We start from the raw sequence: 12,582 nt of genomic DNA on the forward strand, positions 1-12,582 counted from the left end.
TGTCCTGTTACATCCTTCATATAATTGGATCACAGTTTTAGCTTTGGCTTTTTTAGTATTTTGTGCAGTTCTAGCATTTCTCATTTTATTCTGTGTTTTACAAATAAATGCAAGTATCCTATCTACTGTAATCATCTTTATCTACCTATCCTGCTAGCATTGGATCTGTGGGCACATCTTCCAAGATTGCCTTTCTCTTTGACTCTTTTTAGTATCCTACTATTTATCTTATTTTTGCTTGCCTTGTTTGCCTTCTATTAAATTCGTCATGCTCCACTGGAATTCCATTTGCCATTTTTCCACACACCTACTGGACCAGTGTACTGTCACTCAACAGCAAAATGGTGGTAGATTCAAATGTGACCCAAATGCAGAATTTCAAAGGTGAGGTGAGAATAACTGACCTTCGTATCAAGGCAGCATTGATCCAAGCATGGCTTTGAGTCCTGATGAAACAGGTTAATGGGCATGTAGTTGAAAACTTTCCAATAGTTGGGATTGTACCAAGCGCTAAGGAAAATTACTGTGACAATTGCATGTCAGTTGTCTCACTACTGCAGGAGTTTCTTAGAGTTTTATTCTAAGTCTGGCTTTCTTCAGCAAATTATTAATAATGACTCTTCCATCATACAGTCTAAAGTGGCAGTGTTCACTAATTGCTTGCATATTATTCAACGCCCTTTAAACCTCCTCAGGAAATTAGAATCAGGTTTAATATCACTGGAATTTGTCGTACAATTTGTTAACTTAGTGGCAGCAGTACAATGCAATAAAAAATAAGTAACTCAATTACAGAAAGTATATTTTTGTATATTAAATAGTTAAATTAAAAATACAGTAGGCCCTCCTTATCCGTGAGTTCCGCATGCGTGAATTCAACCAACTGCGAATCGAGAAAACCCGGAAGTGCTCTTCCAGCACTCGTTCTTCGAGCATGTACAGACTTTTTTTCTTGTCATTATTTACATAGCATTTACACTGTATTAGGTATTATAAGTAATGTAGCGATGATTTAAAGTATACGGGAGGATGTGCTTAGGGTATCGTGGATCAGGATCGGAAAAAATCAGAAGTTCTCTTACTTAGTAAGTTGGAACAGCTAAATCCAGTATTATTTAGCAACAGTTAGTCAAATGTTTGTCTTAGAAAATAGTATATATTTTTACCTTTCTATGCATATAAAACACTTAAGAAACATATGTATTTCAATAATTAAACCACTGCATTGCTTAGTAATAATTGTAGCTTTCATCAGGGCAGGGCCTTTCTCACTTTATCCTTTAAAATTGTTCCGATCATTGACCAACTGTAGCCTAACACTTTTCCAGTGACAGATGGCATTTCACCTCTTTCTGATCGCTTTATTATTTCCACTTTATTTTCAATCGTGATCGTGATTATTTTTGTGAACAGCAACGCTGCAGATTCAGAGCTCCGCCGGGTCCTAAAGACCACCGCACTGAGACAGATTAAATGAGGCCTGGGGTTCCGCTGGGTCCTAAAGTCCACTGCATTGAAACAGGTTAAATAAGGGACTTGAGCATCCACGAAGGGTCCTGGAATCAATCCCTCGCGGATAAGGAGGGCCAACTGTAATGCAAAAACAGATTTAATAAAAGTGAGGTAGTGTTCATGGGTTCAATGTCGATTTAGGAATCAGATGGCAGAGGGGAAGAAACTATTCCTGAATCATTGAGTGTGTGCTTTCAGGCTTCTGTACCTCCTTCCTGATGGTAAGAATGAGAAGAGGGCATGTCCTGGGTGAAGAAGGTCCTTAACGTTAGACCCTGCCCTTCTGAGGCACCCCCTCCTTGAAGATGTCTTGGATACCACGGAGACTAGTACCCAAAATGGAGATGACTAATTTTACAACTTGCTGTAGCTTCCTTCAATCCTGTTCAGTAGCCCCACCCCCATGCCAGACAATGATGTAGCCTGTCAGAATGCTGTCTGCAGTACATCTGTAGAAGTTCTCAAGTGTTTTTGGTGACAAACCAAATCCCCTCAAATTCCTAATGAAAAATACTGTTGTCTTGCCTTCTTTGTAGCTGTTTTGATATGTTGGGACCATGTTAGATCCTCAGAAGTCCTGACACCCGGAAACTCACTCACTCTGCTTCTGATCCCTCTGTGTTTGTGTTCCCTTGTTTTACAGTTTTTGAAGTCCACAGTCAGCTCTTTGGGCTTACTGATGTTGAATGCAAGGTTGTTGCTATGACACCATGCAACTAACTGGTATATCTCGCTCCCATATGCCCTTTCGTCTCCATCTGAGTTTCTGCCAACAATGGTTGTATCATCAGCAAATTTATAGATGGCATTTGTAGAAAGTCATGGGTATAAAGAGAGAAGAGCAGTAGGCTAAGCACACATCCCTGAAGTGCACCAGTGTTAATTGTCAGCGAGGAGGAGATATTATTACCAATCCACACAGATTGTGGTCTTCCGGTTAGGAAGTGAAGCAGTGAATGCATGTAGTAAAATATAAACAATATTCCAGCAGGGGCAATTAATTGTTACTCAATATTCACAACACACACATGCCAGGCAATGCCCATCTGCAATAATTCAGCTTTCCAAATTGCCACCACTTACCTTGGTGTTCAGTAGTATTATCCTTGCTAACTTTTTTAACCATCAGTATCCACTGTTGACCAGAAACTCAATTGGACCAGTCACATGCACACTGTGGCTGCAAGTATAGTTCAGATGCTGGATGTCCTGCAGCAGGTGAATTGCCATAAGACATCTTAGTCTTTCTATCTTAAAAGAATTTGGAAGCATGATGGAATGCTGTTAATTGAACTCAGCACCATTCAGAGAAAAGCAGCTTGTTTGATAGGTGCCTCATCTTCCACTCTAAACATTCATTCCACCCACCAGCAGCTCACCATACCTCTGTTGTGTCATCATCATCATCATGTGCCATACTCTGCCAGAGCCTTGGCGACCACTTTCTTCCACTGCGATCTATCGGCAGTCAAACCTCTTGCATCTCTGGCGATGAGGCTGGTCCACTTCTTGATGTTGTCGATCCAGGTTGTCCTCTATCTGCTTCAGGAGCAGCTTCCTTTTACTTTGCCTTCAAGCACAGTGTGTTCCAGTGTGTCATCAGTTCTTGTGATGTGTCCAAAATAGCAAAATTTCCTTTGGATAACAGTTTCCAGAAGTATTGGTTTTGTACCAATCTTTTCTAGGGTGAAATTGTTCGATCACCTTTCAATGTATGATACCCTGAGTATCCATCTGTATGTCCACATCTCAAAATCTCTGATGTGTACATGGCAGTAAATACAAAATACAGTGCAGTAACTTGCCTAATTACAGGAACAGAACCAGCTGAAACTTGTAACCTCTGGCACCAAAGGTCAAGGAAACTAGGCACATGGGAACACCTGAAGGTTCCATTTCATATCATTTCCACCTTTGACAGTATGATGGAAGAGTTGTTATTGAGAATTTAGCTGAAGGAAGCCAGACCTGGAATAAAATTGTAAGGAACTCTTGCAGTAGTGAGACAACTAATATGCAACCGTCACATTGATCTTCCTTTGTGTTTGGTATGATCCCAACTGTTGGAATGTTTTCAAATAGATGTCCACTGCCATATAATTTTTTTGTTATCTTCCTTTCTATTTACCTTGAAAATCAGGAATGTAGAGCTAAGCTTGAAACTATGTTTCAGAAATGTATTTATTCTTTTTAGAAGCTTATGGATCTTTTTTCTCCCCCAGTGTTTTCTTGTGAACGACAGCTTTGTGAAAGAAGCTTTCATGCTAGCTGATTTGATGTCCTTTAGTTACTGATTTACATGCAGACTAATTGTTATGTTATTTCTCTTTTGTGCAATTTCAATAGGTGCTAGAGAGCTTTAAAATCATGGATTACAGTTTGTTGTTAGGAGTTCACAATTTGGACCAAGCAGAACGTGAGAGGCAGTTGGAGGGGTCACTAAGTACCTCTGACGAAAAACGACCCATTGCACAGAAAGCACTCTATTCCACAGCGATGGAATCTATTCAAGGTGGAAGTTCACGGGGCGAATCCATCGACACAGATGACACGTATGTGTACATGTGTTTTAAAAACATTATGATTGTAAATGTTCTATCACTCCGATCAGTGTTTCTTTCAACTGCTACCAAGATACAGTATCTTTCAATGTTAAAACTATATTGCTTTATTCTCAAAATGTTATGAATGTCATACTACTGCATCAGTGTGAGGTGTATATGTCACTCACCATCCTAGGTGTTTAGAGCCTACCAATAAAGTAGTTGGTTTTCTCATTTTGAACATCCTTAAACTCAATTTGAAATCTAATAATGTACCTTCCGCATAACTTGAATTCAAAATTGCTTGCTGCTACTTAGCTATAGAGTAGTGTTTTGAAAAACAGATATGTCTAATCCAGAATAGCTTAATTTCATCATGTCTGAACATTCAAGGTTTGCATCATGGAGTCACTGTTGGTAATTGTACTGCAGTTTTATAGTCTGTTGGTAGTAGTATGTTACTAACTAGTCTACTATGAGATAAAAGGCATAAAGACGTTGGCCATCTGATTGTATAGAGATGAAGAATAGGTCTAGTCTAAGACATTACTAATGGTACTCAAAGCCTTAACACTGGACTGAAGTTGTGAAATAAGTACTAGAAAGACTAGAGCAAAAGAAAAAAAAACTGCTCGAGGAAGTCAGTAGGTCAAGCAAAACAGTCTTAATGTAGGGTATCAACCCAAAATGTTTGCAATTCACTTTTCTCCACAGGTGCTGCTTGACCAATTGAATTCCACCAACAGTTTACTTTTTGCTTCAGTTTTCTAACTTGTCCTATGTCTTGACTAGAATGATGAGGTTAAGGTTTGCTGATCTGTCTCGGCCACTTCCCTCATTTGGTGATCAACACTTAAACATTAAAATAAATCTCTTAAATAATGGAAATAATTGAAAGATATGTTGAAATACTACAATTTAAAGACAATGCTTAACAAAAAGCTCAATGGGTCAAGCAGAACAGTCTTAATATAGGCTATCAACCCAAAATGTTTGCAGTTCACGTTTCTCCACAGATGCTGCTTGACCTGCTGAATTCCTCTGGCAATATACTTTTTACTCTAGTTTCTAGCATAGTCCTGCGTTTTAACTAGAAAGATGAGGTTAAGGTTTGCTAATCTGTCTATGCCACCTCCCTTATTTGGTGACCAGCATTTAAAATAAATCCCTTGAATAATGGAAATCATTGAAAAATATGTTCAAGTGCTATGATTTAATGAAAATGGTTAAAAAAAAATACTGTTTGTGAAATCTGCAAAGATTTACTTGGCTATGAGTATATTAAATCTTTGCGATAGGAAATGAGTTGGGTGACTGAAAAAATGTTTGGCAAATGAAATTCAATGTAGGAAGTGTGAGGTCATGAACTTCAGTAGCAGAAATAAAAAAAAGACAGACAACCATATAAATGAGACTGGAAATGAATAGAGTACAGAAGATACAGTGTTCTTGTGTATGGAACACAAAGTTAGCTTGTCATTACAGCAAGTGATATGGAGACATATGCACATTAGCTTTTATTGCTGGTGGTTTAGAGTTTTAAAACAGAAAATTATTTTTACAATTGTACATAATATTGGTGAGGCTGCACGTGTCACGGAGTTTGGGTTTCTTATTTAAGAAAGGATATACTATCATTGAAGGCTATCCAGAAGAGATTCGTTTGGCTAAATTCCTGAGATAATCGGTTTGTCTTAGCTTGAAGAGTCAAACTTAGACCTCTTTTATATTTTAGTTTAGAAGAATGTGAGGTATCCCTACGGAAACATGCAAAATTCTTTTGGAGCATGAAATTGTACATGTTGAGATGATTTCTCTAATGGGACAGCTTTGAATGGAAGGACACAGTTATAAAATAAAGGAAATGATCTGTTAAAACTGAAATATGTAGGAATTTCCTCTCACAAGAGCTACTAATCTCTGGAATTTTCTCTCCAAGAATTCGTGGAGGCTAGAACATTAGCAGTATTTAAACAGGAAGTAAGTAACTTTTTGAGAGATCGGAAAATTGAGGATCCTGTATGACTGGCACAATAGAAGTTGAAGCTGATAGTTTGATTGGTGGGGCAGGCCTGAGGGTCAGGAGTTTACTCCTTCAGTTTTCATGTGTTCTTGATTTGTATATTCCACTGCAGAATGTTAGATTTTCAGACTATGAAATTACATTTACTCTTCTTTGTTAGGATGGGTGGTATTCCAGCAGCGAATGGGAAAGGAGAGAGGCTGCTCTTGTACATTGGTATCATTGACATTTTACAGTCTTACAGGTAAGGCTTTTGTTCATGCTAATAATAAAGTGCTTGAAAGAGTTTCAGCTTTAACTTTATACAAAGGAAGAATAGCAAGATAGATGATAGTGACTCAAGGTGACAGTTTACTATCAACTCAAAAACAATTAGAGATGTGTAATACATGATGGTTTTTACAGGGACACCCACATCTCATAAAATTTACATTTGTCACTTAGGCACTATTTCAAAGGTGACTTCTGGGCATTCATTAAATAGTTTAGGAGGTCAGGAGGTCTGAACTTTTACCTGTATAACCCAGGTAACTTAGTTATAATTTGTAAGATGTAGCAGCTACCATGCTGGAAGTCATGTAGCATCAGTGATAGGAGACCAGAACACTTGATCTGTGCAACTTGGTCCTTTACTGCATTACAACTTTTAATAGTGTTTTTTTCTGTTGATGCTCTTTCCAAAATGTATCTTGTTGATACAGCTGATCTCATGCTGAACTAAACCCAAGGGTTTCCAGTTTGTAGAATGCCCTGACAGGACATTGCCACCACATTTGACCAAGTTTCAATTTTTTCTAACAACAAGATATTAGAAAAAGAAATTAGATTAATAACTTGATCTCCTTTAAAAATGATACTCAAGGGACAGATATTGATAATATTTTCAGTTTGTGCTGTGGAATTTATTACATGCACTTAAGGATGCAACAGAGGTCACAATTTAAGATGTCTTTCAAGAAGCGCTTTCTCTCAACAATATACTGTTTGTTTTATATTGCTGCAGTTTAACCTCAATTACTGTATATGCTCAAGAGTGGGGATTAAACCTTATTATCTAAGTACAGTTGCTAAAGGTAATAGTAATTTTTAATCAAGACCTTATCTTGGCTTAAAATAGTGATTTACAAGGTTAATAGAGATCAACTAATGTTTATTTTCAGGTTGATCAAGAAACTGGAGCATACTTGGAAAGCACTTGTTCATGATGGTGTAAGTTTTCATTTTAAAGTCACAGAACATACTGTATAAAGAGTTGCATGTACCAATTTACTAGAATGTCTGATTTAAGATGGGATTAGGGCCTGTTGGGACTTCCTGTAGAGATTGAGATCACAGAGACAGTTGCTTGTGAAGTTTTAAGTGCCAGACTTGAAAAGGTAGCAGGGCTGGTCTAGACTTTCTGCAGAGATTGAAATTGTTTGGGTTAATAGCTTCTTGGCAAGGGCCAATGAAAAGAAATTAGGTTTAAGCAGAGTGGACATTGTGGGAGTGGGACAAGTTTGGAGTGGAGAGCTAGCAAAAAGGGGTAGAGGCTAAGTTAACGTTTCTGTCAGGTTTCTCAATTGTTGTCCATTGGTGCCTCACTAGAGAGGATCCAAGGTCAGTGATGTGTTTCTCATGCAAAATGGGAGAGATCTAGGAGACCTTCAGTCTACAAGAACTGCATCGGGGTGCAGTTCCTTACAGACTGTTTTAGGCAGCTGGAGCTGGATGACCTTTGGCTCATTCACAAGGTAATAGGTCAGAGATGTCAGGAGGTAAGTTGCAGAAAGCAGGTAGCTGGATGACTATCAAGAGAGGAAAAGGGAATAGGCCATAAGGCATAGGAGAAGCATTATGCCATTTGACCCAAATAGTCTCATCCATCATTCCATTATGGCTAATTATTAACCCTCTTAAACCCATTCTTCTGCCTTCTTCCCATAATCTTTGACACCCTTACTAATCAAGAACCTATCAACCTCTGTCTGTCACAGTGAATTCTGCAGATTCACCACCCTCTGGCTAAAAAAATCCTCATCTCTGTTCTAAAGAGATACCCCTTTATTCTGATAGGTTTTAATGACATCCCCCATCATTCTTTTAAACTCCAGCAAGTACAGACCCTTTCATTCTTAGGATCATTCTAGTGAACCTCCTCTGGACCTTCTCCAGTGCCAGCAAATCCTTTCTTAGATAAGTGGCCCAAAACTGCTCACGATCCTCCAAATGCGGTATAGCCACTGCCTTATAAAACCTCAGCATTACATCCTTGCTTTTATATTCTAGTCCTTTTGAAATGAGTGCTAACATTGCATTTACCTTCCTTACCACTGACTTAACTTGAAAGTTAACCTTTAAGGAATCCTGCACCAGGATTCCCAAGTCCCTTTGCTCTTCTGATTTCGTATTTTCTCCCCATTTTGTAAGTAAGCTACATCCTTATTCCTTCTACCAAAAGGAGGACATTGTGGAGAGGTCATCTACTGAGTAAGTGTGGATGGAAGTCAGAGACATGAAGGGAGCAATCACTCTGTTGGGAGTATTCTGTAGGTACCCCCATCCCCCATACCCCGTCCCCAAATAATAGAGACACTGTGGTGTAGATCGGGAGGCAAAGTTTGCAAAAAGGCAAAAATAACAGGGTTGTTGGCATGAGTGATTTCCACTTCGCTAATATTGATTGGCACCTCCTTAATGCTAAAGGTTTAGATGGGGCTGAATTTGTTAGGTGTGTCCAAGAAGAAACATGTAGACAGGCTGACGAGAGGAGAGGCCATACTGTATCTGGTACTGGGCAATGAATCTGGTCAGGTGTCATCTCTCAGTGGGTGAACATTTAGGAGACAACGACCACATCTCCATGACCTTTACCATAACCTTGAACAGTATAAGAGCAGACTGTATGAGAAAGTATTTAATTGTGGAAGAGTGAATTATGATGCTATTAGGCAGGAGTTTAGAAGCAAAATTGGGATCAAATGTACTCGGAAATACAAAACAGATATGTGGAGGCTGTTTAGGAAGCACTCGCATGGGGTTCTGGATAAGTTTGTCTGACTGAGGAAGGGAAAGGATGGTAGAGTAAAGGAACTCTAGTTTACAAGAGATGTAGGCTAACTATTCAAGAGGAAGAAAGAAGCTTCCTTAAGGTTTAGGAAGCAAGATTCAAACAGGTCTCCTGAGAATTACAAGTTGCCTGGAAGGAGCTTAAGAATCAATTTGGGAGAACCAGAAGTGGGTATGAGAAGCCTTGGTGAGTAGGATTAAGGAAACCCCAAAACATTCTACACATGTGAAGAACAGAAGGATGACTATAGTGAGGATAGGACTGATCAGGGATAAAAGTGGAAATGTATGAGGAGTCAGAGGAGGTAGGGGAGGTCCTTGATAAATACTTCAGTATTCATCAGTGAGAAGGACCTTGAAGAATGTTAAGAAAGAGGATGTGCTGGAACTTTTGAAAAACATTAAGTTAGATAAGTCCATGGGTCCAGATGGGCGTATACCCCCGGGTTACTATGGAAAGTGAGGAAAGAGATTGCTGCACCTTCGGCAATTATCTTTGAGTCCTCACTGACCACAGGAATAGAATCAGAAGGTTTAAAGGTGACAAATGTTATTCCTTTGTTCCAGAATGGTAATAGGGATAACCCCATGAATTACAGTAATCTGTAAAAGTCTTAGGCACATATATATATAGCTAAAATGCCCAAGACTTTGGCACTGTACTGAATATTGTTTTTCCAATGACCAAATAACACATAGTACTGTATTACTGAGCTAGTACTCTTAGCTCTATTTCCCAACTACCTTCCTATTTTAACCAATAAGTCACTATATTTATGTGCCCAAGACTTTTGCACAGTGCTGTATAGGCTGGTGAGTCTTGCATCATTGGTGGGCAAATTATTGGAGAGGATTCTTAGAAACAGGATTTACAAACATTTGGAGAAGCAGAGTCTGAATAGGGATTGTCCTTTGTAAGGGGCAAGTCATGCCTCACAAGCCTAATTGAAATTTGTGAGGAAGTCACAAAACAAATTGATAAAGGCAGAGCAGTAGATTTGGTGTATATGGATTTTAAGAAGGCATTTGACAAAGATCCCCATGTTAGGCTCATTCAGAGAGTTAGAAGGCATGTGATCCAGGGAAACTTGGCTGTATGTATTCAGAATGGCTTGGACACAGAAGACCTAGAGTGGTAGTGGAGGGAGCACATTCTACCTGGATGTTGGTGACCAGTAGTGTTCTGTTCTGGATTCCCTGCTCTGTGATTTTTATAAATTACTTGGATGAAGAAGTGGAAGAGTTGGTGAGTAAGTTCGCAGATGACAGGAAGGTTGGGGATGTTGTAGATGGTGCAGAAGATTGTTGTAGGTTGCAATGGGCCAGTGATGGGATGCAGTGCTGGGCTGAGAAGTGGCAGATTGAGTTCAATAAGGAAAGGTGTGAAACGATTCACTTTGGAAGGTCAAACCTGAAGGCAGAATACAGGGTAATGGCAGGATTGTTAACAGTATGGATGAACAGAGGAATCTTGGCATTCACATCCACAGATCCCTCAAAGACATAGTGCAAGTTGGTGGGTGGTTAAGAAGGCATAAGTTGTGTTGGCCTTCATTAGTCAGGGGATTGAATTCAATGTTACAGCTCTATAAAACTCTGGTTCAACCACAATTGTGTGCAGTTCTGGTTGACTCATCATGGGAACAATGTGGAAGCTTTAGAGAGGGTGCAGAGAAGATTTATCAGAATGCTGCCTGGATTAGAGGGCATGTCTTATGAGGAAAGGTTGAGTGAGCTAGGGTCTTTCCCTTTGGAGGGAAGGAAGATGAGAGGTGTACAAGATGATGAGCAGCATAGATAGTGTGGACAGCCAGAAACTTTCGCAGGACAGGACAGAACAGAAATAGCTAAAATGAGGGGCATAACTTTAAGGTGCTTGTTGGAAAATATAGGGGGGTGTCAGAGAGAGTTTTTTTTTTTAAACACCTCTAGGCGTGCTTTATGGGTACTGTATGTGGAACACACTGCCAGGGATGATGGTAGTGGAAGTACATTAGGGATATTTAAGAGAATCTTAGATAGGCACATGAATGAAAGAAAAATGGAGGGCTATGTGGGATGGAAGGGTTAGATTGATCTTAGAAACTACATCACAGTACAGGCCCTTTGGCCCACAATGTGCCTACCCTTTAACCTACTCTATGTTCTGTGTATACAGTAATATTTAAAAACAAACTAATGCGCTTTTAATCATTCACACAGTCTGTTTTCCATGTGGAGTATTCAACTGAAATATTGTCAAGATTTCATTTCCTAGTTTCCCCTATTCCAGAATCAAAACAGAATCAGAATCAGGTTTATTATCACAGACACGTGTCATGAAATTTGTTTACTTAGCAGCAGCAGTTCAATGCAATAGATAATACAGAAGAAGAAGAAGAAAAAATAAATAAATAGGTAGATCAATTAAAGTATACGAATATTGAATAGATTAAAAATCATGCAAAAAACAGAAATAATATATATAAAAAAGTGAGGTGGTATTCACGGGTTCAATGTCCATTTAGAAATTGGTTGGCAGAGGGGAAGGAGCTGTTCCTGAATTTGGGTGTGTGCCTTCAGGCTTCTGTACCTCCTACCTGATGGTAACAGTGAGAAAAAGGTGTGCCCTGGGTGCTAGAGGTCCTTAATAATGGACACTGCCTTTCTGAGACACTGCTCCTTGAAGAGGTCCTGGGTCATTTGTAGGCTAGTACCCAAGATAGAGCCAGCTAAATTTACAATCCTCTGCAGCTTCTTTCGGTCCTGTGCAGTAGCGCCCCCCCCCCCCCCCCCGCCATACCAGACAGTGATGCAGCCTGTCAGAATGCTCTCCACGGTATATCTATGGAAGTTTTTGAGTGTATTTGTTGACATACTAAATCTCTTGAAACTCCTAATGAAGTATAGTCACTGTCTTGCCTTCTTTATAACTGCATCGATATGTTGGGACCAAGTTAGGTCCTCAAAGATCTTGACACCCAGGAACTTGAAGCTGCTCACTCTCTCCACTTCTTTTTCACTCTATAAGGATTGGTGTGTGTTCCTTCATTTTACCCTTCTTGAAGTCCACAATCAGCTCTTTTATCTTGGTGTTGAGTGCAAGGTTGTTGCTGCAACACCACTCCACTAGTTGGCATATCTCACTCCTATATGCCCTCTCATCTCCATCTAAGATTCTACCAACAATGGATGTGTCATCGGCAAATTTATAGATGGTATTTGAGCTATGCCTAGCCACACAGTCATGGGTATAGAGAGAGTAGAGCAGTGAGCTAAGCATACACCCCTGAGATGCACCAGTGTTGATTGTCAGTGAGGAGGAGATATTATCGCCAATTTGCAAAGATTGTGGTCTTCTAGTTAGGAAGTCGAAGATCCAATTGCAGAGGGAGGCACAGAGGCCCAGGTTCTGTAACTTCGCAATCAGGATTCTGGGAGTGATGGTGTTAAATGCTGAGCTAAAGTTGATGAACA

The 12,582-nt window shown here is 39.5% G+C and overlaps 1 protein-coding gene across 5 annotated transcripts in view; it reads left to right on the forward strand.

Annotated features, from left to right (window-relative positions):
- LOC140739968 (phosphatidylinositol 4-phosphate 5-kinase type-1 gamma-like) overlaps positions 1-12,582 on the forward strand; it is a 182,552-nt gene that overhangs the window by 99,877 nt on the left and 70,093 nt on the right. For all 5 annotated transcript variants that reach the window (XM_073068680.1, XM_073068682.1, XM_073068685.1 and 2 more), the window contains exons 8-10: positions 3,859-4,064; positions 6,239-6,322; positions 7,239-7,287. In XM_073068680.1, coding sequence (XP_072924781.1) covers positions 3,859-4,064; positions 6,239-6,322; positions 7,239-7,287 — 339 coding nt within the window. The remainder of the gene's footprint in view (positions 1-3,858; positions 4,065-6,238; positions 6,323-7,238; positions 7,288-12,582) is intronic.

Source organism: Hemitrygon akajei, chromosome 16 (genome assembly GCF_048418815.1).
Source record: "Hemitrygon akajei chromosome 16, sHemAka1.3, whole genome shotgun sequence".
Classification (NCBI taxonomy): domain Eukaryota; kingdom Metazoa; phylum Chordata; class Chondrichthyes; order Myliobatiformes; family Dasyatidae; genus Hemitrygon; species Hemitrygon akajei.